The 26597-nt window shown below is 41.4% G+C and overlaps 2 protein-coding genes across 2 annotated transcripts; both read left to right on the top strand.

The window, feature by feature from the left end:
* The first annotated feature begins 2871 nt into the window (after nt 1–2871).
* gtpbp8 (GTP binding protein 8) lies at nt 2872–12090 on the top strand. Its single transcript, XM_079276919.1, has 8 exons — nt 2872–2992; nt 3549–3743; nt 3835–3988; nt 4894–4992; nt 5455–5585; nt 7297–7396; nt 9278–9396; nt 11919–12090. Exons 2-8 carry the CDS (start codon nt 3574–3576, stop codon nt 12007–12009), a joined length of 864 nt encoding a protein of 287 aa, XP_079133045.1. The 5' UTR covers nt 2872–2992; nt 3549–3573; the 3' UTR covers nt 12010–12090.
* A 7016-nt stretch (nt 12091–19106) lies between these two features.
* Nucleotides 19107–25090, top strand: slc10a2 (solute carrier family 10 member 2; the record flags this gene model as incomplete). The annotated part of the gene is made up of 6 exons (XM_079276584.1): nt 19107–19504; nt 22586–22704; nt 22882–22970; nt 23118–23293; nt 23441–23598; nt 24897–25090. The coding sequence occupies 6 exons, from the start codon at nt 19107–19109 to the stop codon at nt 25088–25090; spliced, it is 1134 nt and encodes a 377-aa protein (XP_079132710.1).
* Nucleotides 25091–26597: the final 1507 nt, after the last annotated feature.

Below are 26597 nucleotides of genomic sequence, written 5' to 3' on the forward strand. Positions count from 1 at the left end.
CTCTTGACCTCTTGACTCGATAAACTCCTCTGTACTTCATCCCCCAGGACAAACAAAAGCTTTGGTATTTGGCTTTTGGTATTCTGGCGGCGCACGCCCCATTGTGTCCCTGTCACGGCGTGGCGGGAGGTATCGGAGGCCGAGCGGGAGGGGCTGGGGGGGGGGGGCCTCGGTGGTTAACATGTAAATGAATGGTTTAATGGGTCTGAAAGGGTCACCTGGGTCAAGCTCTGTGATGATTCAGTGTCAGATTAGAGCGCCATCAGGGTGTGTGGGTGGCTGCTCAGCGTTGCAGCTGCACTTGTTCCTCGCGATACATTGTCTAAAACACCACAACGACTCTTAGGGGTCTGCTGCATGGAGCCTTAAAGCCCTGCAAACGTTTTCTGTTGTTCATCAATCAAGCTCAATGAGAGAACTGCAACAGACAGAGAGGAAAAAAAACCAACAAGGGATTGGACAGAAACAGATAGCGAATGAGGAGCCAAAAAACAAATGATGATGATGATGATGATGATGATGGCGAGAGGCTGGCTTGATAGTGTGGGGGGGGGGGGGCAGGTTGTTTGAGGACAATCAATTGTGTATGATATCTTTCTTTTTATTTTATTGATATGCACCCTGGGGAGGTAAAGGCCACCACGGCCCGCGCCACAGACGTCTACTTGGTGGACAATTGATCGGTCTGGGATTTGATCCTCCGGCTCACGGTGAAGGATGGGGCGATGGAGTCATGAGCGCACCCATGGCCTCCCTCCCCTCTGTTCCCTGTCCGTCCCTCTTATCCCCCGTCCCTCCTCCCTGCTCCTTCTATCATTTATCTGTCCCTTCTGCTGCTGTACATCCCTCACTGTCTTCTTTCCCACTCAAGTGCCTCCTAAACAACACCGGCTGAGGCGTAGGCTCTTCAAGGTTTCGACCACGGATTCTCTGGTGCTAAAAGCCTTATAAATGGCTGACGGCTAAAAACGTCCACCTATTAAGCGCCCCATCATCTCGCCTTTATCTCCCTGTGCAATAATGAAGTGTTTAAGTAATGCAGCCGCCAGCCTTTAATGTGCTAAGTAATCCAAGGAGCACAGAACTACTCCTCCTTTTATTCTTATTTCAGTTGAAGCTATTTAATTAACTGCCGAACACATGCGTAACACTCATTTAACGATGCACAAGCCACATGCAATAGAGGAGACGGGAAAGACGGACAGAGACAGAGGGAATAAATCAGTTACATATTAAATGTTCTACTTTAATAAGGCACTCGATTCATATGGTATTCTCTGAAATGAGTGATGAATGAAAAGAGGCGCAGGCATTACCACTCAGCACATGAGAATATAAAAGACCCCACCGCAGAAGGACAGGGAGAATATGAGAGCTGTAATTGGATACCGTGTGAATTAATTTGTTCGGTGAACTTCCTATGAATCACATCAGGTCATAAAAGCCAGATGGAGCTGAGGGAGGATTGGCACAAGGTGTTGAAGGCAGATATGTAACCAGCATGCGGTGCGGAGCGGCGCTTCCACGGGTCTGCACTGCCACCATGTGGAAAGAAAAGGGTCGCCAAGCTGTGGGCGAGCCATGAGTGGATCACTGTGATTCATTTTCAAGTGCTGACAGCTAAAAGTGAGAGAACCCCAAAGTGTGCCAAATATTCTATACCTCTCAAATAACAATTGCTTTTCAAACCATCAATCAAAGCTGGATAAATATTAGAAGTGATCTCTTGTCCCCGTAGGGAGGAATGTGGAGAGCAACGACTGCGAGGAGGAGGAGGCGAACCACTTTGTGCTCATGAACCTGTGAAACCTGACCACCTTCCTGACTATTGATGAAAGTCCATTTCCTACTGGGAGACTCAGTGCCAAAGAATGCAGAGTGGGAGAGAAGCCTGTAGTCACTCTTATCACTGCCACCTCCTCCAACCAAATTTATGAAGACGTTTCTTTGGCGTGCTCTATGTGAACGTCAGTATTATAATCCTCAATAATCCCCACAAGAGGGTGATGGAGGATGTATGTGACAGCTAGAACTGTACCTTCCCCCGTGGACGGGAGACGTTTTCCCCCCAAGAGCAGGAATGTTGCCATGTGTTCCACCAGCCATACATCAATGTGAAGAATGTCGCTGGATCTAAAAGAGGATTCACGCTCATTAATTACGTCCCGCAATTACATCTCTATCCCTGTGCTATTCTAATATTGCCAATGCAATATTAGAATAGCACAGGGATAGAGATGTAATTGCAAAACCCTTGTTTTAGGGTGTCATTTCATCGTCTGTTACTCTCAAGGTCTCACACTTTTGATTTATCTCTCAAGAAAACTGGATGTTGAGATGTAACAAAGAGTGCCAAAATTGTTAAAATAATGGTTTCCATCTTATTTCTGTAGTTGTCTCAAATTTGACTGCAAAGATGATATAAATGAAAACGTGATTTTAGTAGCAAACATCCAAACTGTATTGTGTTTCTCTTTTAAATTATGTGTTTTTCATTTAAGCGGAGGCAGAGGAAATATTCTATGAACCAGTAACATAATTATTAGCTGGAATCATTGTGCATACCCACTTGTATGCAACATAAGTAGGCACAACAGTAGTTTCCAAGCAGTAAGAGCAGGAAGTGAAAGTACTGCTGCTGCTGTTTATAAAAAGACCAACAAATACAGTATATACAAATAAATAAAATAGATAAAGCCTTATAAAATACTTTTTATGTTTCTGTCCAGTTTTTTCTTGTATATTATTATTATTATAAAGAAATGTATTCATTTTATTTCACTTGTTTTTTTAAATTAAGTATCCGAATAGTTTATCAAAGAAAACAACAAGAACAACGGACCTTTTCATTTTCATTGTTTTGTCGGACTTATTTGAGCGCTGCACGCAACATGGAGGACAGTGAAAACAATTCGTAACAGTCATTACAGCAGTTACAGCCAAACCAGGGTTTATTAATTCATTTTTAAGCAATGAACATATTGGAAGTTCGGTAAGTCGTGAAATGTACCCGCATTTGGACATTTTACAACATAACGTAATGTTAATGCTGCGCTAGCTTGCTAGCACTAGCTACCAGTGTTCTTCAGCTGGTGAGGGACAACATCCGGTTGACAGCAGATATCACACATTTATGAGCAACGTATTCGGTAGGCACCGCGCAGGCCAACGTTACTTCGTTTATAAATGAGTGGTGTTATTTTATGAAGGAACTTAAAGTCTGCGTTGTATTTTTAAAACGTATAATTTAATATTCGCTCGTGAGTATGTCTCGTTTCCTTTTACATTTGTGATGTCCTCGTGATATCAGCAGATGTGTGGTCAGAAAGTGACCCGGAGCTAGTTCACACTTGTATTGAAGTCTCGACAGGCCTTGGGCTTGTGGAGTACCCATGCAAACTTTACATTCTGACAAAAATGAAATCAACTTCTAGCTGAGAAGGGCTGACAGCAGATCATCAACTCAAATTAAAGCTGAAACATTTGTTCGATGAGGCTGCACTTCCATGACAGTTTTGAGTGATCATCACACGGTCCTTTTTCTGCAGGCTGCTCTGAGATCTGCAGAGGAAGATGTTTTGTCTCCGGCTGTCCCAGTGGCTTCAGCCTGGGACACAGCTTTGCTCCGTCTCCTGGCAGAGTGTCCATAAACTCGCCTCGCTTCAGGAAGCTACAGCGCTTCCCCAAAAGAAAGTGCAAAACTTGCTCTACCCCTTTAGTGCACTGGAGGTTTACCTGGACAGGTAGTGTGTTTTAAAATATAATATCATTCAAGAGAGCACATGTCTTTGTAGATGTATTCTTTCAGAGCCTGAAGTGGATTTTTTTGTTCAGGTCCGTGGACAGGACACAGTTCCAGCTCTTTCATCCCAGTTTGGAGGACATGGTTAAAGCAGAGAAGCTCTTCTACTCGTCTCCGTCTCATGGGATTGATTACTACACCTCTGCAGAGAGGATGGACCATGCACCTGCACTGAAAGCGCCTGAGGTTAGCGGGCAGCCTCAGTCACACTGTTATTAACTGTGCTGCCAAAATGTCATGACTAAGGCTGGCTTAAGGTCGTAAGTGGAGTTGTTCATTTTTAAAGTGGCTGCTTGTTCTCTCTGTTCCGTCGTGAGCAGAACTCCTTGTGGGTGTTGTGTCACTGTCAGATCGACATGCCTCAGAAATACAGATTCATCTTTACTGACCTCATGTCGCTGATGCGCCAAAGTCTCCATCCTTAAAGCTGCTAAATTTGAAATTCAGAGCATATTTAATGCCTCCACGCGACTGTCAACACGGAAGAGCCCGTGAATCCATTCAGGTCATTTAACCGACCCACGCCTGCCTCCGACTCACCGTGAACTTGTTTGTTCAACTTCTAAGCCCGTGGTGCACGACTCCACCCTTGAAAGATGTAGCCCAATGTCTCTTTACCCTTCTGCAGCCTCATACATAATCAAGCAGGAGGTGACACTTGACAATAAATGAGCAGATTTATAACCTTCTGGACAGAGGTGATGACCGGAGGGCTCAGACTGGAACATGGTGTTGACGGGACAGCGCGGTCTCTTTGGCATGCCGAGTTAGTCGCCGCTCTGTCAGAGGATGATGTATTTGTGGCTCACTGGCAGCGTGAGCCTCCATCCATCTGTCGAGTGTGGGAGAGATGGATGAGCCGGAGTCGTGTCCTGTGGGACTCTGTACTGCAGCAGCAAAGTGGTAGCAGCCAATCGGAGCGGCCCGTAACACTCGGAGCAGGTGTGCTGGGCGAAGTGTTCACTGAATGAGGAAAACCTGAAAGAAGTAAAATACTCACGCACAAACTCGAACAGACTGTTGCATCTCTACCATTATGAGCACAGCAGCAGTGGCTGTTACAGGATTAAGGAACTTGTGTTTATTCTCAGGTGTGCTTCATCGGCAGAAGCAACGTGGGCAAGTCGTCTCTCATCAAAGCGCTGTTCTCCCTGACTCCCGAGCTAGAGGTCCGAGTCTCCAAAACTCCAGTGAGTAGTCCCAGCCCACACACAGCATGTGTGTTTCAGCTCAGGTCCAGCATGTGTAGTATTAATACACCTCACATGAACTATACCGTTTTATACACATGGACAGAACCTCATCACCTGATAATGGGTCCTTAGCATCACAAACTGCCTCGTATTAATGATCTGAACACGTTGTGGGGCGTGTTTATTGTTTATTTAGTTTTATTTAAATGCTCAATTACAAGAGACGGCATCCTTCTGATTGCTTCCACAGCATCCTTTCTGCAGTTTTACAATATCTTTCTTTAATATAAGAAAAGAAGTAAACTTCTGATATTTGTATCTACTCTCTAACTATTCTCCTTTAACTATTGTTAATCATAACATTGCATTACGTTCTGTATGTAAATGAAATAAGCAAAGTGAGATAAAGAGAAAAAGAGTTGACCTCATTGTCTGTCTCTCTGTGCCCGTCCGCCTCAGGGTCACACAAAGAAGATGAACTTCTTCAGAGTGGGCAAAGCGTTCACCATCGTCGACATGCCAGGCTACGGACACAGAGCACCCACAGACTTTGTGGACATGGTGGAGCCGTATCTCCACACCAGGAAGAAGTAAGACATGTACTCCAGTGCAGTCCTGTTGGTCTGCTAGAGTCACAGGTTTGAGCACAAACGGAGACAATAAGTAGCCCACACACACACACACACACACACACACACACACACACACACACGATCGATGTCTGGAGGACCAAAGTAAGACCCTCACAGACCACCTGTCTCCAAATAAGTACAAGTACCGTCCCATACATGAACGAGTATCTAGGTGTGGGAATGTAATGCTCATGATCTGCTCTTTATTGACTGCAGTTTCACATTCTTTGGTTGAAATATTTTGGATTTAACTATTTACAAAGGAAATGATGCAGAATTACAAATAATGAGTTCTACCAAAACACTAGAAACACTACTCAGGAGATATCAACACTACTTCATTCGTCACAAAAGGAAACTATTCAGGTATGATTTATTATTCACGCTGTTTATAACAACATCTCTTCACCTTCAGAAAGAAGAAAGCACGAGGCAGAACGTTCAGAGGCATGTTCTGCAGAAGCACCTTAATAAAAGACGTTGGTGTCTTTAGTGAGCCGCGTACACACGACCACGATTCATTTACTCCGCTGACTTTCAAGTTCTAAATCAATTGAATTCTTTTTTCTACGTGTATTCATTCAGTTTGAACGCAGTGTTTCTGCACAGCTGCAGATAAAGAGTTGGCTAATGATGAGCACCAAATATGACACAATGATATCATCTGCTCTTATGTTCCACTGAGTACAGGGCTTAGTTTACACACACACACACACACACACGGAGCGGAGCAGAGGAGCGCAGACACAGGTGAAGTGAAGGTAACGTTGTCGGTACCAGATACCAACAGACTCTGTCGTGAATAATATTCCACTATTTGTAGAGTTGGATGCCAGTGGTGGCTGCGTAGGTTTCTTTCCAACTCGTGTGATCCAAACATTTCCAATAGCTCCAGAGCATCACGTCCTAAAGTCCTGAAGAAAACCTCTGGTGGTCCAACACAAGACTGACTTATTTCATCAAGAGAAGCACGTTATTCGTATTGAGGATTTCTTTGGGTGATGACATACACAGTAAAATATAACTACAGACCTGTAGAATCTATGAACGTTAACATAAACCAGACACACAGAGTCCAGACATCAGCATGGCGTCTCAGAGTGTGTGTGTGTGTGTGTGTCTGCGCTCTGCCTCCTCGGGTACGAGTGGAATCAGGTTCTGAGAACTGCAACCTAACAGAAAGCCAATATTAACATTTCTAGTACCAATGCAATGAGATTGTCCTCTTGTGTTAATAATAATAATGATATCATCTACTGTTTGGCCTCTACTGCTATATTTACTGCATTTCTCCTCTCCTGGTCAGAAACTGAGTGATAGTATGTGTGGATGACAGCAGTCAGCCTCTCAGGAGAGATGATGTGTATGCCGAGATATACTGCATGCTTATGACTCTGACAGTCCTATTTGTTCTATTAGACCATGCCACAGAGAGTTTCCTTCTGGATTGGTACTGCCAGTGACCTGCTCCACCAGGTGGTACTGTGTATCATTCAGAATGTGTTTGTGATGATGAAGCAAACACTCAGACGGATGATCTGAGTCTTAATGAATGCGATTCTGATCTGTTTGAAGATCTGTTTGTTCAACGTTTGTGTTATTTCTCTGAATGGGGGAAACTCATCAGTCACCTCCATTAACCTGCTCTTCTACATGTATCTTCTGTCAGTCTGGTTAGGACGTTCCTGCTGGTCGATGGCAGTGTCGGTCTTCAGAAGGCTGACATGATCGCCCTGGAGATGTGTGAGGAGATCAGACGTCCATACGTGGTAGGACACGTACTATCTTCTTAAAAAATACACGCACAGTCTGGTGTGTGTTTGCATGTTGCGATATGCAAATCAGAACCTCTTCCACCCCCGTTGTGAGTGAGGACACGCAGGACCTGCCTGAACAAACCTGCATCCGCTGAGCCGCTGTGACTATAGCTGACGTTAGCCACCTGTGTGTTCAGAGGGTGCTCGTTGTTGGATTTAATCCAATTAACACACAGACCATGGATGTAATCTTGACACGCCCTGGAGACAGCTCTATGTCTTCATCTCACTATCGCCTCTTGAGGTACGAGTGGTATCACATGACTGGATGCACCGCGGCTAGCTGGTTAGCGTACTCATCTCACTGTTCACATTCTGTTCATGTTTCGGGAGCAGATCGTACGTCTTGTGCCTTTAAATCTTGAGGAATAGCAGATTGCATGTTGTTCATGATGGAAATGTTCACCAGTATTTGGTGGAGGTGGTGACCAGCTTCTCCCCCTCCTCTTCACATTGTACTCATTCTTCTTTCAAATCTTCATCATTAAGTCCACAGCGAGTTAATGCTGAACGCTCTCGCTCAGCTATTTAAGAACTGCTGTTCCCTCTGAAATGCCACCGCTGAGGCGTTCGAATGAAGCACTCTGCAGTCAATTATTCATGCTCTCCGGTTATTAAACACTTTGACCATTAGTGAGGCTGTGACAGTACCACTTTTAACAAAGACGAACTCTCACTGCTGAAAGGCAAAGGAAGCATGAAGGAATGGCCTGAAAGAGTCACCTTCAAACCTGAAACACACTTTGAAGACAGTTGCACTCAGTCGAGTATTCATCTACATTTTGCAGACTTGTCCAAAGACAGGTTTGTAATCCCACAGACTCTCCTTTCACCTTTGGGAAGCAAGACACAAGAACTTCTTGGGTCTTTGGGAGCATCAGTGTTTGTGGATTGGCCAACTTTAACCTACACTGTACATTTACTGCCACTAGATCATATGCATCAGCTCAGATGAAAAGATATATCAGGAATGAATGAATGAAATTTATTGATAGAGCGCTTTTCACAGACATGACATCACAAAGTGCTTAACAGCAGAAATTTAAAAAACCACAATGTGACCCTAGGGTCAATAAATTACATTCACAGAAAAAAATAAAAATAAAAGCATATTTTTAGAGCAGGTCTAGGACATGGGGTTTTACTCAAACGCTCGAATGCTACTGGACCGACGACAGGAACAACTCCTGTAAGTTGTTGATCAGTTGTGACCTCTACCAGCCGGTGAGAGGAGTCAGTCAGCAGTCAGTCACGGTATGAAAGAGTCAATCAAATGTTTTCCACCGCAATTACCACGTTAGCTCCTTGAGCATGCAGTTATACATGAGCACAGGGAATATAAGACTGATGGATCCGGATGCTTGATTAACTGTGGACAGACGGACAGATGCACACATACTCGACCAACACATAATCTCCCAGGTTTGCGCCTGGTGGAGATGGAAGTTTATTTTTGTTTTCGTTGTGATGATATGGGATGAGATGCAGTAAAGCATGAACAGCGACTCAGTCGGTTGTAATGTAGCGACTGTAGTGGATGACTGCTTAGGATTTAGTGAACCAATGAAATCTGTTCATTCAGCATTCAGTCATCTTCTACCAGAAGAGTTCAGAGCGCCGACACCCAAACCTGTGGGAATAGAAATGGGGAGTTCACGTCCCTGGAAGCAGAGACTCCTCAGTGGAGTGATCTCAGCTGTGAGTGGTTGATTCATGCATCACAATGCTCCCTGTTGTAACTTTGAATGATTTGCTGACACGTCTAGTCTCTCTCCATCGTTCTTATTTTCCATGCCGGTAGAGTTGTAATGTGCCAAACATTTTGTTGTGCAGTTGGTGGTGACTAAGATCGACAAATGTGGGTACGGAACACTGCTGACAAACCTGATGGATCTTCAGGAGGTGGTCAAAACACAAACCACGAGCTGCTTCCCCCAGCCTCTCCTGGTCAGGTGAGTGTCGCGCGCTCTTTGACTGCTTGAAGAGCAAGGCTGATCATATCTCATGTGCCTTAGCATGAACAAAGCTCATCAAACATCAACCATGAGTTGATCCTACAAACAGGTCAAAGTATCTAAAGCCTGATTTATCTGACTCCTCTGTGCCATAGAGCTCAAACTATTACGGTGACATGATCCTTCATAACCATAAACACACACACTGTGGTTCATTTGTGTATGATGTCATAAGGAACACCTTGAGGTCTAACACATGTGTTGAGTGTATTTCCTTCATCATAAGACATTTACAAAGTAGATTTCTTTGAAGTCTTTCCATCCAGAATTCCTAGCTTCCAGTCTTCTTCTTCGTTGGTGCATTGCAGCATCTCTTTGTGTGTTACTGCCGCCTAGTTTAGTGGCATAGTGTGAAGCATTGGCTGGACTGTGCATTGCTTCACTTCTCATGCACGAGAAGAATGAAAAACTCATAGAAAGAAAGATCCATCGTGCTACTTGGATCTAAATTATTCAATTAATGAAAATATCAAAATCTCAATGTGGCCTTCTGCAATTCTCACATCTTAGGAGGAGCAATATTTATTCTGTGTGTCAAAATACTATTTCAGATGAAGTATCGCGGTGCTGCAAGGACGTCCTGACCGGCCCATCTCTTTCTACAGACTTTCATTCTGTTTGCACCAGAATCATATTGATGTGTTTTTTAGTGAAAATGAGAATAATAATCTAAAAATCAATGGTTTTCATATCGATCTTTTTTTCAAAATTGTTAAGCCCTTATTCAAACTCAACACTTCTGATGACTTTGGGGTAATTTCACAGTTCTAACAAAATGCAAAGAATGTGTTGAATACCCACGAGCACAAGTCTGCTTTTCTCTTTGCATGAAAACAATATGACGGAACGACAGCGCCGCCACAATCATTGGCACCCTGAGTCCTCTTGGTCTTTCACTCAAAATATTCACAAAAATCTTCATTGAAGTACTATCATTGAAAGAAAAAACAAATGTTGACATTAAATACATATTTTTCTCCAAAACACGTGTGCCACAATTATTGGCACCCCTAGAAATCTCACGATTAAAATCGAACTGAAGTATAATTCCAGTCACATTTTTAAGTTCACCTGTTTGATAAGGAACTCTGAAGTGGTCAACCATGACTTCCTGTTTCACTGGGGTAGAAATATGAGGTGACACAGGCCACATTTCCTGAGTCATTCATCACGATGGGAAAGAGCCGAGAACACAGTGACGATGTGCGACGAAAAGCTGTTGAGCTGCACAAATCAGGAAAAGGATATAAGAAAATACCTAAACAGTTGAAAATGCCCATTTCCACTATCAGGGCAATAATTAATAAGTATAACGCGACAGGAGATGTTAAGAATCAGCCTGGAAGAGGACGTGTGCTTCGACTGGCAAAAGAATCTCCAAGGATCACAGCTGGAGAACTGCAGAGGTTAGTTGAGTCTTTGGGTCAGAGAGTCTCCAAAACTACCATCAGACGCCGCAGACATCACCGCAAGTTGTTTGGGAGAGTTGCCAGAAAAAAGCCTCTGCTGTCAATCAACAACAAACTAAAGCGCCGACAGTTTGCCAAACGTTACTGGGACTTTCAATGGGACGGGGTTATATGGGCAGATGAGAACAAAATAGAGCTTTTTGGCAACAAACAACAAAGGTGGGTTTGGCGTAGACGGAGAGAGCCACACAGAGAAGCACCTCATCCCCACTGTGAAGTATGGTGGCGGATCTTTGATGTTGTGGGGCTGTTTTTCTTCCAAAGGCCCTGGACATCTTGTTAGGATTCATGGTATATGGACTCATCAAATACCAGCAGATATTAAATGAAAACCTAACTGCCTCTGCCAGGAAGCTTAAAACGGGCCGTGGTTGGACCTTCCAGCAGGACGATGATCCGAAGCACACCTCAAAATCTCCACAAAAATGTTTCACCGACCACAGAATAAAGGTTTTGCCATCACAGTCCCCCGACCGAAACCCCACAGAAGATCTGTGGGGTGAGCTGAAGAGGAGAGTCCATAAGTGTCGACCTCGGGATCTGGAGAGATTCTGCATGGAGGAATGGTCTCAGATCCAGTGCCATGTGTTCACCAACCTCATCATGCATTATAGGAGAAGACTCAGAGCTGTTATCGTGGCACAAAATATTATATGAAGGGTGCCAATAATTGTGGCACCCTTCATACTTGTTTCATGATAAGAATTGAATGTTTCTTTCAATTATGTTACTTCAGTTAAAGGTTAGATTTCTGTGAATATTGTGACTGAAAGATCATGAGGATAAACAATAAAGACATTTTTTCGCATCTTGTTTTGCTCATTTTTACTAAACGGTGCCAATAACTGGAGGGCACTGTACATGTCACAAAAGAATCACTTTGCACTTTGGACGCAGGGATGAATCTCGACTTGATCAACAGCACAAGTGTTGAGCGTCATACCTGAGCATTGTTGCTGCTGTTTTAACGTCTGTCTCTCTTTGTAACAGCTCCCTCCGGTTCTGGGGGATCTACCTCCTGAGGTGCTTCATTGCTCATGTAACCGGGAGCATCAAGTTAACGGACACCTCTCAGAGCTGAGCTCAGCCCGGCTGGATCCACGCACACCCACAATGCAACTGCTTCAGAGGCTTTTATTTTCAAATAAAATGTCAAACACTCCTTTGTTGGTCTCGCTGGTTGTCCTTTTACTCTTTCATATTACGGATTAGATTTCTCTTTCCAGATGAACCACAACGTTCCAGTTCATCTCCAAGGTGTTGTATGGAGCTCAGTGCAGACCGGTCAACCTCCGCACCCAACTGGGAAAAGCTTTTCTTTATGAAGCTTTGTGCACGGGACCGTTGTCCTGTTGGGTCAGGAGCAGGTGTGAAGCACAGCACCGGCGATATCATTAGCGTGAACATTTCACTGAACAGGAAGGACGAAGTCCCAATTACGTTTCAGAAAACCTGTAGTTCAAAAAATAGTTATAATAATTTAAATAATATAAATGATTCATAATGCATATCTTTACAGGCTAAAAATGACTTCTTCCCGTACTTTGAGACAGTCTCCAGTTCACAGCTCTTACCGTCTCATTCCTACAGTATATTCTGCAGATGGTACAGACGGGTTTGTTCATCTATAATCCATAACCTGATTCATAGAACATGTTACTCCAGCAAACATGGCAGAACATCGGTCTGGCTGTTGACAGTATTTTCTGATTCATGTAGTCAAATATAATTATATCCAAAATTCCCTGTTTGAAGCAACATCAAGTCTAATATGTTAACAAATGAAACAAGAATTTCAAAATGAAGTCCTACATGATAATAAATCATTTGAATACATGTCCTAGTGCCGTGTGAAATTATTACCATGACTACAAGATTACTCTACATTTTAAAGACAAAACATTTTATTAACGGAGAAAACACCGTTAATAAATACTCAAATAATTACTGTAGCCATGTCTTATATTGTATTTATCTTCATGTTCATATATCTTCCCAAGTCATTTTTAATTTTTTCCTCCTACAAATGTCCAGCAGCTGTGCGACCGGTGCACTTATGCACTTACCTGCAGTGCAGAACCTGTTCAGATCTTGGTTTGTGTTAAATTAAGTACATTTGTGACATACAGTGAGTGTCTGTTAGGAGCTTAGCATGTGATGTTGGTTAAGTATGAGAGTTACATAACTACAGGTTGAAATAAGGTGAAAGTCCTGTGTTTCTTTGACACATCCATCCTCTCTGACCTCCCTCCTCGATAGACTTAGTCGCTTTGTGTGCTGCGCCATCTGACCCCCTTAGAGGCAGCAGCGCCTCTCGTCCTGGCTCACCATCACCAGCCTTTCATACCACTTCAAGTGAAACCCGATCTGTTTGACAGTAGAAATGACAAAATAATGTCTGTTAAAGTCTACGTCCTTCAGCCTTTCTATTTTAAACAACCTCTTATGAACTGGCCTCTTTCATTATTTATCCTCTTTCAGCATAAGCTGTTAAATAAACCGTGTTCTAATTCTGTACATTCATTGTTGGTGTGCAGATAATAGTGATACAAACTATATACAACACTTTATATTGCATAAACCTTTCCCTGCTTATTCTTCTGCATTAGAGTTAGAGGATCCTTGATGTGTTTTAAATGAAGAAAGAAGGAAAGTTGTGGACAGTTGTCTTTTACATTTAGTTTTATGTGTTGTAGCCAGATTTTGAAAATAAAAAGCAAAAGTTTCAAAATAGATTGAAACTCAAAATGGACATTTTCCAGAATTCTGCTGAGCCGCAAACTGTTACACTCTGGGTTTGAGTTGCTCAAGTTGGTTTAACTAACAAGGTATGAATACGATGGGAAACATAGTCTGCAAAGAACAATGCAAGGAGAAGACTGCATACCAGATCAGCAGATATGCACTCATAAACCTATAGAAGCTGGTCGACATGCAGGGGGTCAAGGCCACACGCTGAAAACCTCATTGTAGTGAGTCAGTGGGACAGTTTCCCAAAGGTGTCTTCACTTCCTCATTTAGTGTTAGGTACCTGAACCTATCAGATTAGATTGTTAGATTAGATTGTTATCCGCAATCAGATCACCTAAAATAATGGCCTTGACGTGACACAAACCTTCGCACACTCATTCAACTCCAACAGCAGGAAGATACTTAACATTTACTGCGTCCTGCATGAAGAAAAAGTCAGATGTAGAGAAAACGATAAACACTGATGGGACAGATAAAGATAAAGATAAAGATAAAGACATGATAAGACTCCCTCTGAAGGGCTACCATAAGTCTTTCACTGATCTTTCCTCATACTCATTTAGACATACAGAAAGAATAATACCCTGCACCCCCTTTATTCTTTATGAGATGTGGACAAGAATGTGAATCATGAAGAGGAAACCATGGTTGGATTACTGAACACGTCTACCGGGCATAGGCTCAGGGGCCCAGGGTGACAGGGGCTCCCCTGGCCTTCACCTATAAAATGTCACTCAAAGAGACACTTACCAACCAGGAAGAGACTCCCACGGAACAGAAAGAAACATAAAACGAAAACAAAGACACAAAACAACCTCAAAGAGACACTAAGTGTCTAGAAAGAGACACAAAGAGACACAAAACAACATCAAAGAGACACTAAATGTCTAGGAAGCGACACAAAGAGACACAAAACAACCTCAAAGAGACACTAAGTGTCTCGAAAGAGACACAAAGAGACACAAAACAACCTCAAAGAGATACTAAATGTCTAGGAAGCGACACAAAGAGACACTAAATGTCTAGGAAGAGACACAAAGAGACACAAAACAACCTCAAAGAGACACAAAATATCTAGGAAGAGACACAAAGAGACACAAAACAACCTCAAAGAGACACAAAGTGTCTAGAAAGAGACACAAAGAGACACAAAACAACCTCAAAGAGACACGAAGTGTCTAGAAAGAGACACAAAGAGACACAAAACAACCTCAAAGAGACACTAAATGTCTAGGAAGAGACACAAAGAGACACTAAATGTCTAGGAAGAGACACAAAGAGACACAAAACAACCTCAAAGAGACACGAAGTGTCTAGAAAGAGACACAAAGAGACACAAAACAACCTCAAAGAGACACTAAATGTCTAGAAAGAGACACAAAGAGATGCAAAACAACCTCAAAGAGACACAAAATATCTAGGAAGAGACTCAAAGAGACACTAAATGTCTAGAAAGAGACACAAAGAGACACAAAACAACCTCAAAGAGACACGAAGTGTCTAGAAAGAGACACAAAGAGACACAAAACAACCTCAAAGAGACACTAAATGTCTAGGAAGAGACTAACAGAGACACAAAACAACCTCAAAGAGACACGAAGTGTCTAGAAAGAGACACAAAGAGACACAAAACAACCTCAAATAGACACTAAATGTCTAGGAAGAGACACAAAGAGACACGAAGTGTCTAGAAAGAGACACAAAGAGACACAAAACAACCTCAAAGAGACACAAAGTGTCTAGAAAGAGACACAAAGAGACACAAAACAACCTCAAATAGACACTAAATGTCTAGGAAGAGACACAAAGAGACACTAAACAACCTCAAAGAGACACAACGTGTCTAGAAAGAGACACAAAGAGACACAAAACAACCTCAAAGAGACACTAAATGTCTAGAAAGAGACACAAAGAGATGCAAAACAACCTCAAAGAGACACTAAATGTCTAGGAAGAGACACAAAGAGACACTAAATGTCTAGGAAGAGACACAAAGAGACACAAAACATCCTTAAAGAGACACTAAATATCTAGGAAGAGACACAAAGAGACACAAAACAACCTCAAAGAGACACAAAGTGTCTAGAAAGAGACACAAAGAGACACAAAACAACCTCAAAGAGACACAAAGTGTCTAGAAAGAGACACAAAACAACCTCAAAGAGACACTAAATGTCTATGAAGAGACACAAAGAGACACTAAATGTCTAGGAAGAGACTCAAAGAGACACTAAATGTCTAGGAAGAGACACAAAGAGACACAAAACAACCTCAAAGAGACACTAAATGTCTAGGAATAGACACAAAGAGACACTAAATGTCTAGGAAGAGACACAAAGAGACACAAAACAACCTCAAAGAGACACGAAGTGTCTAGAAAGAGACACAAAGAGACACAAAACAACCTCAAAGAGACACTAAATGTCTAGGAAGAGACAAACAGAGACACAAAACAACCTCAAAGAGACACGAAGTGTCTAGAAAGAGACACAAAGAGACACAAAACAACCTCAAATAGACACTAAATGTCTAGGAAGAGACACAAAGAGACACGAAGTGTCTAGAAAGAGACACAAAGAGACACAAAACAACCTCAAAGAGACACTAAATGTCTAGGAAGAGACACAAAGAGACACAAAACAACCTCTAAGAGACACTAAATGTCTAGGAATAGACACAAAGAGACACTAAATGTCTAGGAAGAGACACAAAGAGACACAAAACAACCTCAAAGAGACACGAAGTGTCTAGAAAGAGACACAAAGAGACACAAAACAACCTCAAATAGACACTAAATGTCTAGGAAGAGACACAAAGAGACACTAAATGTCTAGGAAGAGACACAAAAAGACACAAAACAACCTCAAAGAGACACTAAATGTCTAGAAAGAGACACAAAGAGATGCAAAACAACCACAGACCAAAAAACTGCAAAAAGACTAAAACAATTACAAAGAGACAAAAAGCAACATCAAAAGCTGCTAAACAAGCATGGAGTCTGTGTCTTGCTCCATGTAGAAGAGGTGGTGAGGCCCATTGTCTCATCATCTGATCATGAGTGTTGCTTATGTATCGTTTTGAACTCACTGCATTAATACGGTTGCATTAGGATATATTTACTAGAAACAATATGCTGTGTCAGACACCAGATACACACTGAATTCATGAATCAACACAATGCATTACTGCATCAGTGGTGTCCTCACCCTGTCCTGTGTAAGGATGAGAAATGTGTCTTTCTACCAAAGCCCTGAGATGCAAGTGAGAAAAAGAAATTCTTCCATTTTCTAATTCTGAACTAAATTGTTTTCTCTGTTGTGTTTGTGATATTTGAACAGTTGAAAAAAAAAAATCTTTAAAAATTGTAATCAGTGAAACAAATGAGAAAAAGTTCTGCCAGGTGAAAAAAAAGGATTTGCTTCAGAATTACTAAGTTACTTTTTTCCATCTGTGAAAACTGATGAAAAACAAGTTTTGGTGTTTTGGCCACAAGAGGCTGAATTCTTCCCCATGTTGCGAACATAAATGCAAATTACACTTTGCCCAAAATGCCAATGTCTTATCACATGAAAGACACAATGTTGGTGGACAAACAATGTCAATGATTGATACATTGCAGCAAATACTTTAAAACGGTTAATAGTTTCACGTTGTTGACAGTCAAACTGTATGCTGCCTCACTTTAGTGGCAATCGAACGTTACTGGAAAGCAGGTGCATTTTACAAAGTCAGCATATAGCCTCAGCTTCATGCATGCCTTTTGTCTTTTGATGTCAAATCCAAAACGCTTCAAATTTGGATTAAAAAGTGATATACCAAAAAGATTGAACAATATATAAATAGACTGGATATTTAAAAAATGCAGGTGAGCCATGTTTAAATCATTTGCTAACCAAAAGACAACCTCTGCCCAAAAAGGCCCCAACCATCGACCACATTGGCCTAATGAGCCAAATGACATGCAGCAGTAACAGAACCACGAATACCACAAATACCAGTTTCAACATCCCCATTGAACAAACTCCTGTAAGTATGAAGTTAAAGGACAACTTGACGACTAAGCATTGCCCCTTCCAGACGGAGGCAGACACAGACTCCTCAGTAGCACTCTGGGACGGTCAGAACAACCCAATTAATAACAGAATAACAGTTTATTTCATGTCCTGCCGCAAACTTGTGCTCGCAAATTTGAGTAGTGAATGGGAACTGCCACGCACTCGTTGACTTGATAGGCAAACGTAAGTACTTTAAAGCCACAGGGAATGAGCGTCAGCCGTAGAACACAGTCATGTGTATTTTATCACACTTCAACTTTTTTATTATTTGCACAGTTTGCATTTGCAACATGTTGATGTAAAGTGCCGATCAAATATATTTACTCCTTGGATCTTTTTATGTTTCATTGCTTTACAATATTGAATCAGGGTGGGTATGTGATTAACATTTTAAACATGAATATAGCAGCAAACAACTATTGTATGGCTATAGTGGAGTAATGTCTCTCTCTCTCTCGAAGCAAATAAGCAACAGCTGGTGAATCACATGGGCAACAGTTGCTATTAAGTGTCTTCCATCTCAGCCATTGACCTCAGTCGATGCCGCTCACACAGACATATTTACAGCTGTGACTGGTTGACTGTATGAGAGACATCTCTGGGGCAATGCAGTATTGCTCTATAACCATGTTGCAAACGTTTTGAAATGCTCCCTATACTTACATTTTGTCAGGAAAATTATGGCCCTAATATTGTGTTACAGTACACATTGTCATTTATTGTGTGTTCCATTTTTAACTTGGATTTAGATCAATTGAGTCTTTTTTTCTATTAACATGTACAACTCTTTTCGATTAAACAATGTCATAACATCTTTATTACATCCCCTGTGTGATTTAATGTTTGAAAAAGAGTTAGGCCAAGAGGGGTTATTTTTATGGGTACTGTGCAAAGAATACCTTGGACCTACAGGGTGTGCCTGTCTTTGAGGACTGCAAGCATCCTCCCTCCCTACTGTCTTTGTAGGATGATGATGCTGCATAGCAAAGCTGCCCAATAAAGTTTAAAGAGGCCAAAGGGCAGGGAAAGTTGGAACCATGAGGCAATGACATTTCATATTTCAGAATGATTCTCTTTTTATATGCATGTGCTTCTGAACAACGACCCCATAAAAACATTAACTATTGGTTAATTTTTTATTTTTTTTTCAGGTGATTTTCCCTCCCTATTGTATTTGGCTGCAGCAGCGCATGCATAAAGAGCCGTGAGCTGGATGGTTCTTGTCACTGTCGCCACCATCTCCTTGGATATCGGAGGAGGAGAAACGTGAGTCAGTCTTGTGGAATCTAAGAATTACCAGCTCTCATCCAGTATTCTCTTTTCTTTTTGGAGCAACTGTCTTTCCTCTTCTTCTCCTATTACATTGTCCACAATGTCCATATTCATGGAGACGCCTGCGGTTCCCTCTGGCTGCAATGCTTCTTCCACCGTGTGTTCGGGCACAAACTGCCTTGTTCCTCCCAGTAACTTCAATGAGATGCTGGGCGTGGTGTTGAGCATAGTGCTCACCATAATGCTCGCCATGGTCATGTTCTCCATGGGCTGCACTGTGGATGCCGCAAAGCTGTGGGGGCACATCAGAAGACCCTGGGGCATTATCATTGGTTTCCTCTGCCAGTTCGGCATCATGCCTTTCACAGCCTTCGCCTTGTCACTGGCCTTCGATGTGCTGCCTGTGCAGGCTGTCGTCATCATCATCATGGGCTGCTGTCCTGGAGGCTCTGGCTCCAACATTATCTGCTACTGGCTGGATGGAGACATGGACCTGAGGTAAGAAAGCAGCTGGGCAAACTGACTGGTTGGCAGGCTCATTGGATAATGATAGTTTGCAGTGTGTGGTTTGGATGACTGGACGCTGTCAAGCTATGTGAAAAATCTGTCCACCTAACGCACAAGATAGTTTTCTTGTTGACTGTTAAAAAGTCTGGTAGGAAAAATGATTCTTGATCTGTTTCATACTTTCCAGCACAACAGTGTAACTATGTTTCTAGAGTAGGGAGGCCTTTCTCCCACTATGTGGCAGCAAAAGGTAGAAACATGTGAGTTTTTACTGATCACAAGTTCAAATATTTCCATTATTATTAGGGTTGTAACAAAATATAGATACATATGTGCATATGAGATACTGTATTGATTCTCAAATATACTGTATTGATTATTAATGAATAGTTCACATGCAAAGATTAGTAGAGAAGGCTGAGTTCACATAAAAAAGGATTGACTCAGATTTCTTGCATATGGTGTTGTGTTCTTTATACCATGACGTTTTTCCTAAAATTGGATTTAAAAATCCAATCCAAAATCATCATTTACCACCTTAATTACAGTATCTCAATATATTTAATCATAACCCCTGTATCTGTATCCTATTATTTTTTAAATTAGAATTCACAGTGTTAACCACTGCTACCGTGCACTGGGCTACACAGTGCAGTACAAAGTGACGCCAAGGGGTCTGACAAAGTGTCGGAATGAGAAAATGTTGCCTTCACCCTGTCCTAACTATTGTATATTTCTGACTTTATGCACTACATATGATAATTAGAAAACATAGACAGCTGCCCAGTCAATGTGGCCTTCAACACCCAACATGGGTTAGTGATAGGATAACAACATGGGTTAGTGATAGGATAACAACATGGGTTAGTGATAGGATAACAACATGGGTTAGTGATAAGATAACAACATGGGTTAGTGATAAGATAACAACACGGGTTAGTGATAAGATAACACGGGTTAGTGATAGGATAACAACACGGGTTAGTGATAAGATAACAACACGGGTTAGTGTTAAGATAACACGGGTTAGTGATAGGAGTGATAAGATAACACGGGTTAGTGATAGGATAACAACACGGGTTAGTGATAAGATAACAACATGGGTTAGTGATAGGATAACAACACGGGTTAGTGATAAGATAACAACATGGGTTAGTGATAAGATAACAACACGGGTTAGTGTTAAGATAACACGGGTTAGTGATAGGAGTGATAAGATAACACGGGTTAGTGATAGGATAACAACACGGGTTAGTGATAAGATAACAACATGGGTTAGTGATAGGATAACAACATGGGTTAGTGATAGGATAACAACATGGGTTAGTGATAGGATAACAACATGGGTTAGTGATAGGATAACAACATGGGTTAGTGATAAGATAACAACACGGGTTAGTGATAGGATAACAACACAGGTTAGTGATAGGATAACAACATGGGTTAGTGATAAGATAACAACACGGGTTAGTGATAGGATAACAACACGGGTTAGTGATAGGATAACAACACGGGTTAGTGATAGGATAATAACATGGGTTAGTGATAAGATAACAACATGGGTTAGTGATAAGATAACAACACGGGTTATTGATAAGATAACACGGGTTAGTGATAGGATAACAACACAGGTTAGTGATAAGATAACAACACGGGTTAGTGATAAGATAACACGGGTTAGTGATAGGATAACAACACGGGTTAGTGATAAGATAACAACACGGGTTAGTGTTAAGATAACACGGGTTAGTGATAGGAGTGATAAGCTAACACGGGTTAGTGATAGGATAACAACACGGGTTAGTGATAAGATAACAACATGGGTTAGTGATAGGATAACAATATGGGTTAGTGATAGGATAACAACATGGGTTAGTGATAGGATAACAACATGGGTTAGTGATAGGATAACAACATGGGTTAGTGATAGGATAACAACATGGGTTAGTGATAAGATAACAACACGGGTTAGTGATAGGATAACAACACGGGTTAGTGATAGGATAACAACACGGGTTAGTGATAGGATAACAACACGGGTTAGTGATAGGATAACAACATGGGTTAGTGATAGGATAACAACATGGGTTAGTGATAGGATAACAACATGGGTTAGTGATAGGATAGCAACATGGGTTAGTGATAGGATAGCAACATGGGTTAGTGATAGGATAGCAACATGGGTTAGTGATAGGATAATAACATGGGTTAGTAATAGGATAATAACATGGGTTAGTAATAGGATAATAACATGGGTTAGTAATAGGATAGCAACATGGGTTAGTGATAGGATAACAACATGGGTTAGTGATAAGATAACAACATGGGTTAGTGATAAGATAACAACATGGGTTAGTGATAGGATAACAACATGGGTTAGTGATAGGATAACAACATGGGTTAGTAATAGGATAACAACATGGGTTAGTGATAGGAAAACAACATGGGTTAGTGATAAGATAACAACATGGGTTAGTGATAAGATAACAACATGGGTTAGTGATAGGATAACAACATGGGTTAGTAATAGGATAACAACATGGGTTAGTGATAGGATAACAACATGGGTTAGTGATAGGATAGCAACATGGGTTAGTGATAAGTTAACAACATGGGTTAGTGATAGGATAACAACATGGGTTAGTAATAGGATAACAACATGGGTTAGTGATAGGATAACAACATGGGTTAGTGATAGGATAGCAACATGGGTTAGTAATAGGATAATAAAATGGGTTAGTAATAGGATAGCAACATGGGTTAGTGATAGGATAATAACATGGGTTAGTAATAGGATAATAACATGGGTTAGTAATATGATAATAACATGGGTTAGTGATAGGATAACATTTAGGTCCCAGGGCCCCCTTTATTGTCCTATCAAGGTCGCGTACTGTGTACAATATGGGTTTAAGAATGGGCCCAAATTAATCCCCATGAGGAAATCCCCAAAGTGGACTATTAGGTTAATAAGAAGGCTGTTACAGCAACAGTTGCATATTTCATTGAAAAAGAGTGTGTTATAAAATAAGCATGTTTGACAAACATACTGTTGATATTCTCTCTCCTCAGTATCAGCATGACCGCTTGTTCCTCTGTCCTGGCCTTGGGGATGATGCCTCTATGCTTGTTCATTTACACCTCCGCCTGGACTTCTTCCAGCACCATCCAGATCCCATATGACAGTATTGGTAAGTATGCAACTTATGCTTGATTACCACATATATATAAACATATATAGATACATTGTAGACATGGTTTATTTTAGGGACCTTCTGTTTTCTTGTAGTCTTGTACTAACCAAAGTCCTTGACAGGTTTATTGTAACCCTATATTTATTTGATGATATGGATTCTGTGTATACTCAGGTATCACTCTGGTGGCCCTTCTTGTCCCAATTGCTCTGGGAATATATGTCAAACGCAGGTGGCCCCAGTGGGCAAAAAAGATTCTCAAGGTAGGATTCTATGTGAATGTTTTAAGTGAGTGACATATGAATATCACTCCAATATTCTTTTTTTATCATGGTATTTGTTGTGAAAAATACGTACATGGCTTTATTCAAATACAATCCCTTGACTGTCTGTGTTTTTGCTGTGCACAGGTAGGATCCATTGGCGGCTTTGGTCTTATTGTCATCATAGCTGTGGTTGGAGGTGTTCTCTACCAGTCCTCCTGGACCATTGCCCCCTCCCTATGGATTATTGGAACCATCTTCCCCTTTATTGGTTTCGGCCTGGGGTTCCTCTTGGCCCGCTTCACGGGTCAACCCTGGAGCAGGTAGGGTGACAGCATAGTACATGTATAGCATAGCTTCATTTAGCTTAATTCAGTTTAATTTACAAATCACATAACCATCAACATCAACAAACATATTGGTGATGAATTGAATTAATGAACTGACTTATCATTGCCTGCTTTGTTCAGATGTCGAACCATAGCATTGGAGACGGGGTTCCAGAACTCCCAGCTGTGCAGCACCATTGTCCAGCTGTCCTTCAGCCCGGCTGAGTTGGACGTCATGTTTTCATTCCCCCTCATCTACAGCATCTTCCAGCTGGTGGGGGCAGTCCTATCTGTGGGAGGTGAGTGTTAAGCAGGCAGATACGGACTCAGCAATCTCGGAACCCAACGGCTATCTGTCAGATGAGCCTCTGGGGACAAGGTTCCATATTTCTGGAGTTCTGATGTAGGCAGCAGATATCTGGGCCAACACTTCCTTTTCCGTGCCCTGCTCATTGGATTAGCAGTTGGATTAGCAAATTAAGAAATGCAATTGGAGTTTGAAGATGTCTTGTACGACCAGTTGTTTTAAGAGTAGCCACTTTACAAGGGCTGCTGTGGCTAGTGGTAGAGCAGGGCCGTCCTTCAATCTGAGGACCAGCAGTTTGATCTCTGGCTCCGCTAGTCCATGTGGATGTGTCCTTGGGCAAGGCACTTAAACACAAATTGCTCCCCACAAATTGGTGTATGAATGATTAGTTAGTCCTGATGAGCAGGTGGCACCTTGCATGGTAGTCCCTGCCATCAGTGTATGAATGGGTGTGAATGGGTGAATGATGACATGTCGGAAAACTAGAAAAGTGCTGTACAAGTATTAACCATTTACAAGCTAATTTTAAACCAATATAAAACTAAATCATCATCAGATGATAGCTGGTGGGTTCCCAGATTACATTTAAACAAATTCCAATCCATTCCTTTCAACTAAAGCCTGCTCAAACGTGATTGGTTAATGATGCTCTGACTACAAATGGAAACCAGAACGCTTCCGATATTAAATTCTCATTCCTACAAACAGACAGTGAATATAATATTAAAAAGTACATTTTCTTTCATGTATAATCACCTTAAAACAAGAACCATTAAGTTTTCTTTAGCTTAGAATGAGGCGATTATATCTACATGGGGTCCAAGGGTCTCAATGACTATGCTGATGAGATGTCTGTCTGCTTTTCTGAATCATAAATACATTTCATGAATAAGTTTCATATCAACCTCGTAATACACCTGCATAAACGCATAGTTAACGCTGTGAAACAATTGCTACGGTTCAGGCAACAAAACTACTTGGTTAAGGTTAGAAAAATATAATTTTTTGTTTTCAAATAATAAGTAAGAAGGTAACCTAACAACCGTGCAAAACGCGCTCTGAGTGGACATTCATACTTCTTATACTCATTATTTTACCATGTAACTTTCAACAACCGTAGATCTGGCAATAACTGTTATAATGAGAACAGGACAAGCCCGAGATGACAGAACAATTGTCCAGAGAAAAGGCTTATTCGTTGAAGTCCAGTTCATTTTTTGAAGTGCTTTTTTAAAAGTATGTCAAAATGACTGATCACATTTCTGAATCCATGTTTTTTTTCCTTTACAGCCTACCAGATATATAAAAGATGGTGTGGCCATGGCTCAGCTGATGCAGACACTGAGGCTCCATCCCTGGAAGCTGGTGACGGTGAATCAGAAACAAAGAAGGGACACGGTGTGGGGAACAGCGCCTTTGAGTTTGATCACAATGGCATCAGCGAAGAGAAGGCCAAGGACGTCAGAAAGATCACCCAGCTGTGAGCTTACAGACCTGAAAATCACAGACTTTGGACTTTCAGTATGAACATCGAACCCCAGCATTACTCAAGACAGCAGCCCTGAGTCAACAGTGTGAACACACACTGCACTCTGTCGGCTGGAGACGTGCACTACACGTCCTGTTCTGATCTACTTTAAAAACCTTTGACAAGAGCAGGGTTGCCCAAATGTCCTCCCTATTGCAAACAATGAGACAACTAACACAAAGCTTTATACAAAGTCGAAGGCCCTCCTTTCCCTGAATATATTCAAACATCATTTGAACCAACTTTCACTCTGTGTGTTCTGTCAGAAAGCCTGTTGGGCCCGTGTACCCTGATCAACGCATTTACTGACGTCTTCTATACATGTCTTATCAATAATTCAGACTAAATATGGAATGCTGTTTATGTGGATTACCACATGTACATATGCAGATATTTACTGGATGGTGGAATATACAACTGAATACAAATGTATCGTGTTGTTGTGACATTCAACATTTATCGGATGAGACACAGTTGTGTCAAATGAGGAGAAATGTGTGCACTGTTGAGAGCCAATGTTTCACTGGGGTCAAACCATCTCACAGAGCTTAATGCTCTTACATTTTTAATATTCTTTATTATCCTTATTCTCATTCTGATGTAGCAGGTGAAGTCAGTGGTTTCTACAGACTCGGGCCCTGATGCAAACTAGTGTCGTGTGTTCTCTGCTCTTTCAGTTCCTCTCAGTTCTTCTATGCCTCTTTTATGGGGCACAGCTGATTTTGGGAATTTTTGAAGTGTGTAAGCTTGTGGTTTTACATATCTATTTATGAAACATATTCACAGCTAATTTATTTGTCCTCTGTATTGTGCAAATGTAAAAAGAAATCAGAATTTCGTGGATTAAAGTATTTTACGAAACATCTTTTCTTTCCTGTTATGTTTACTGTGCTTTCTGAAATCACGTGTTTATCCCAAAACTTACATTTTTGTTTATTTTGTTTCTCTATTTTGTTGTAATAATTAATGTTTTGATGTGAATATGACTACTAGTATTGAACTCAATCAACATATTACAGTTTGCATATCACAAACATATCACAAAATGCATGTCTGCAAAAGGTAGAAACTCACCTTTAATCATTCCATTCATGATTCAAAGCCGAGTTATGTGTCAGTAAACGCATCAAAATGACATTTTGTCTTGTCATCATGTGAGCCAAAATGATTTTTTCAACATGGCAGGCAGCCAACCCTAACAATGTTTTCAGGGTTCCCACTCTTTTCAAGAAATCCTGTTTGAAGACCTCACCAGGACATCTTCCAGTTGGACAATGCAGGACAGCCAGCTTGCTCACAGTCACGGACAGACATGGCAATGTTTGTGGATGACACCATTTGTTTTCGTTCAGGAGATCATTTAAAAGTTTCAGCAGAAGCCGTTACTAAAAGATAGTTTTATCAAAATGTGTTGTCCTAAATTTGAACAAACTGCGGTAGCTCAGTAGCTCAGTAGCTCTTTG

The sequence above is a fragment of the Melanostigma gelatinosum genome, assembly GCF_949748355.1.
Source record: "Melanostigma gelatinosum genome assembly, chromosome: 10".
NCBI classification, from domain to species: domain Eukaryota; kingdom Metazoa; phylum Chordata; class Actinopteri; order Perciformes; family Zoarcidae; genus Melanostigma; species Melanostigma gelatinosum.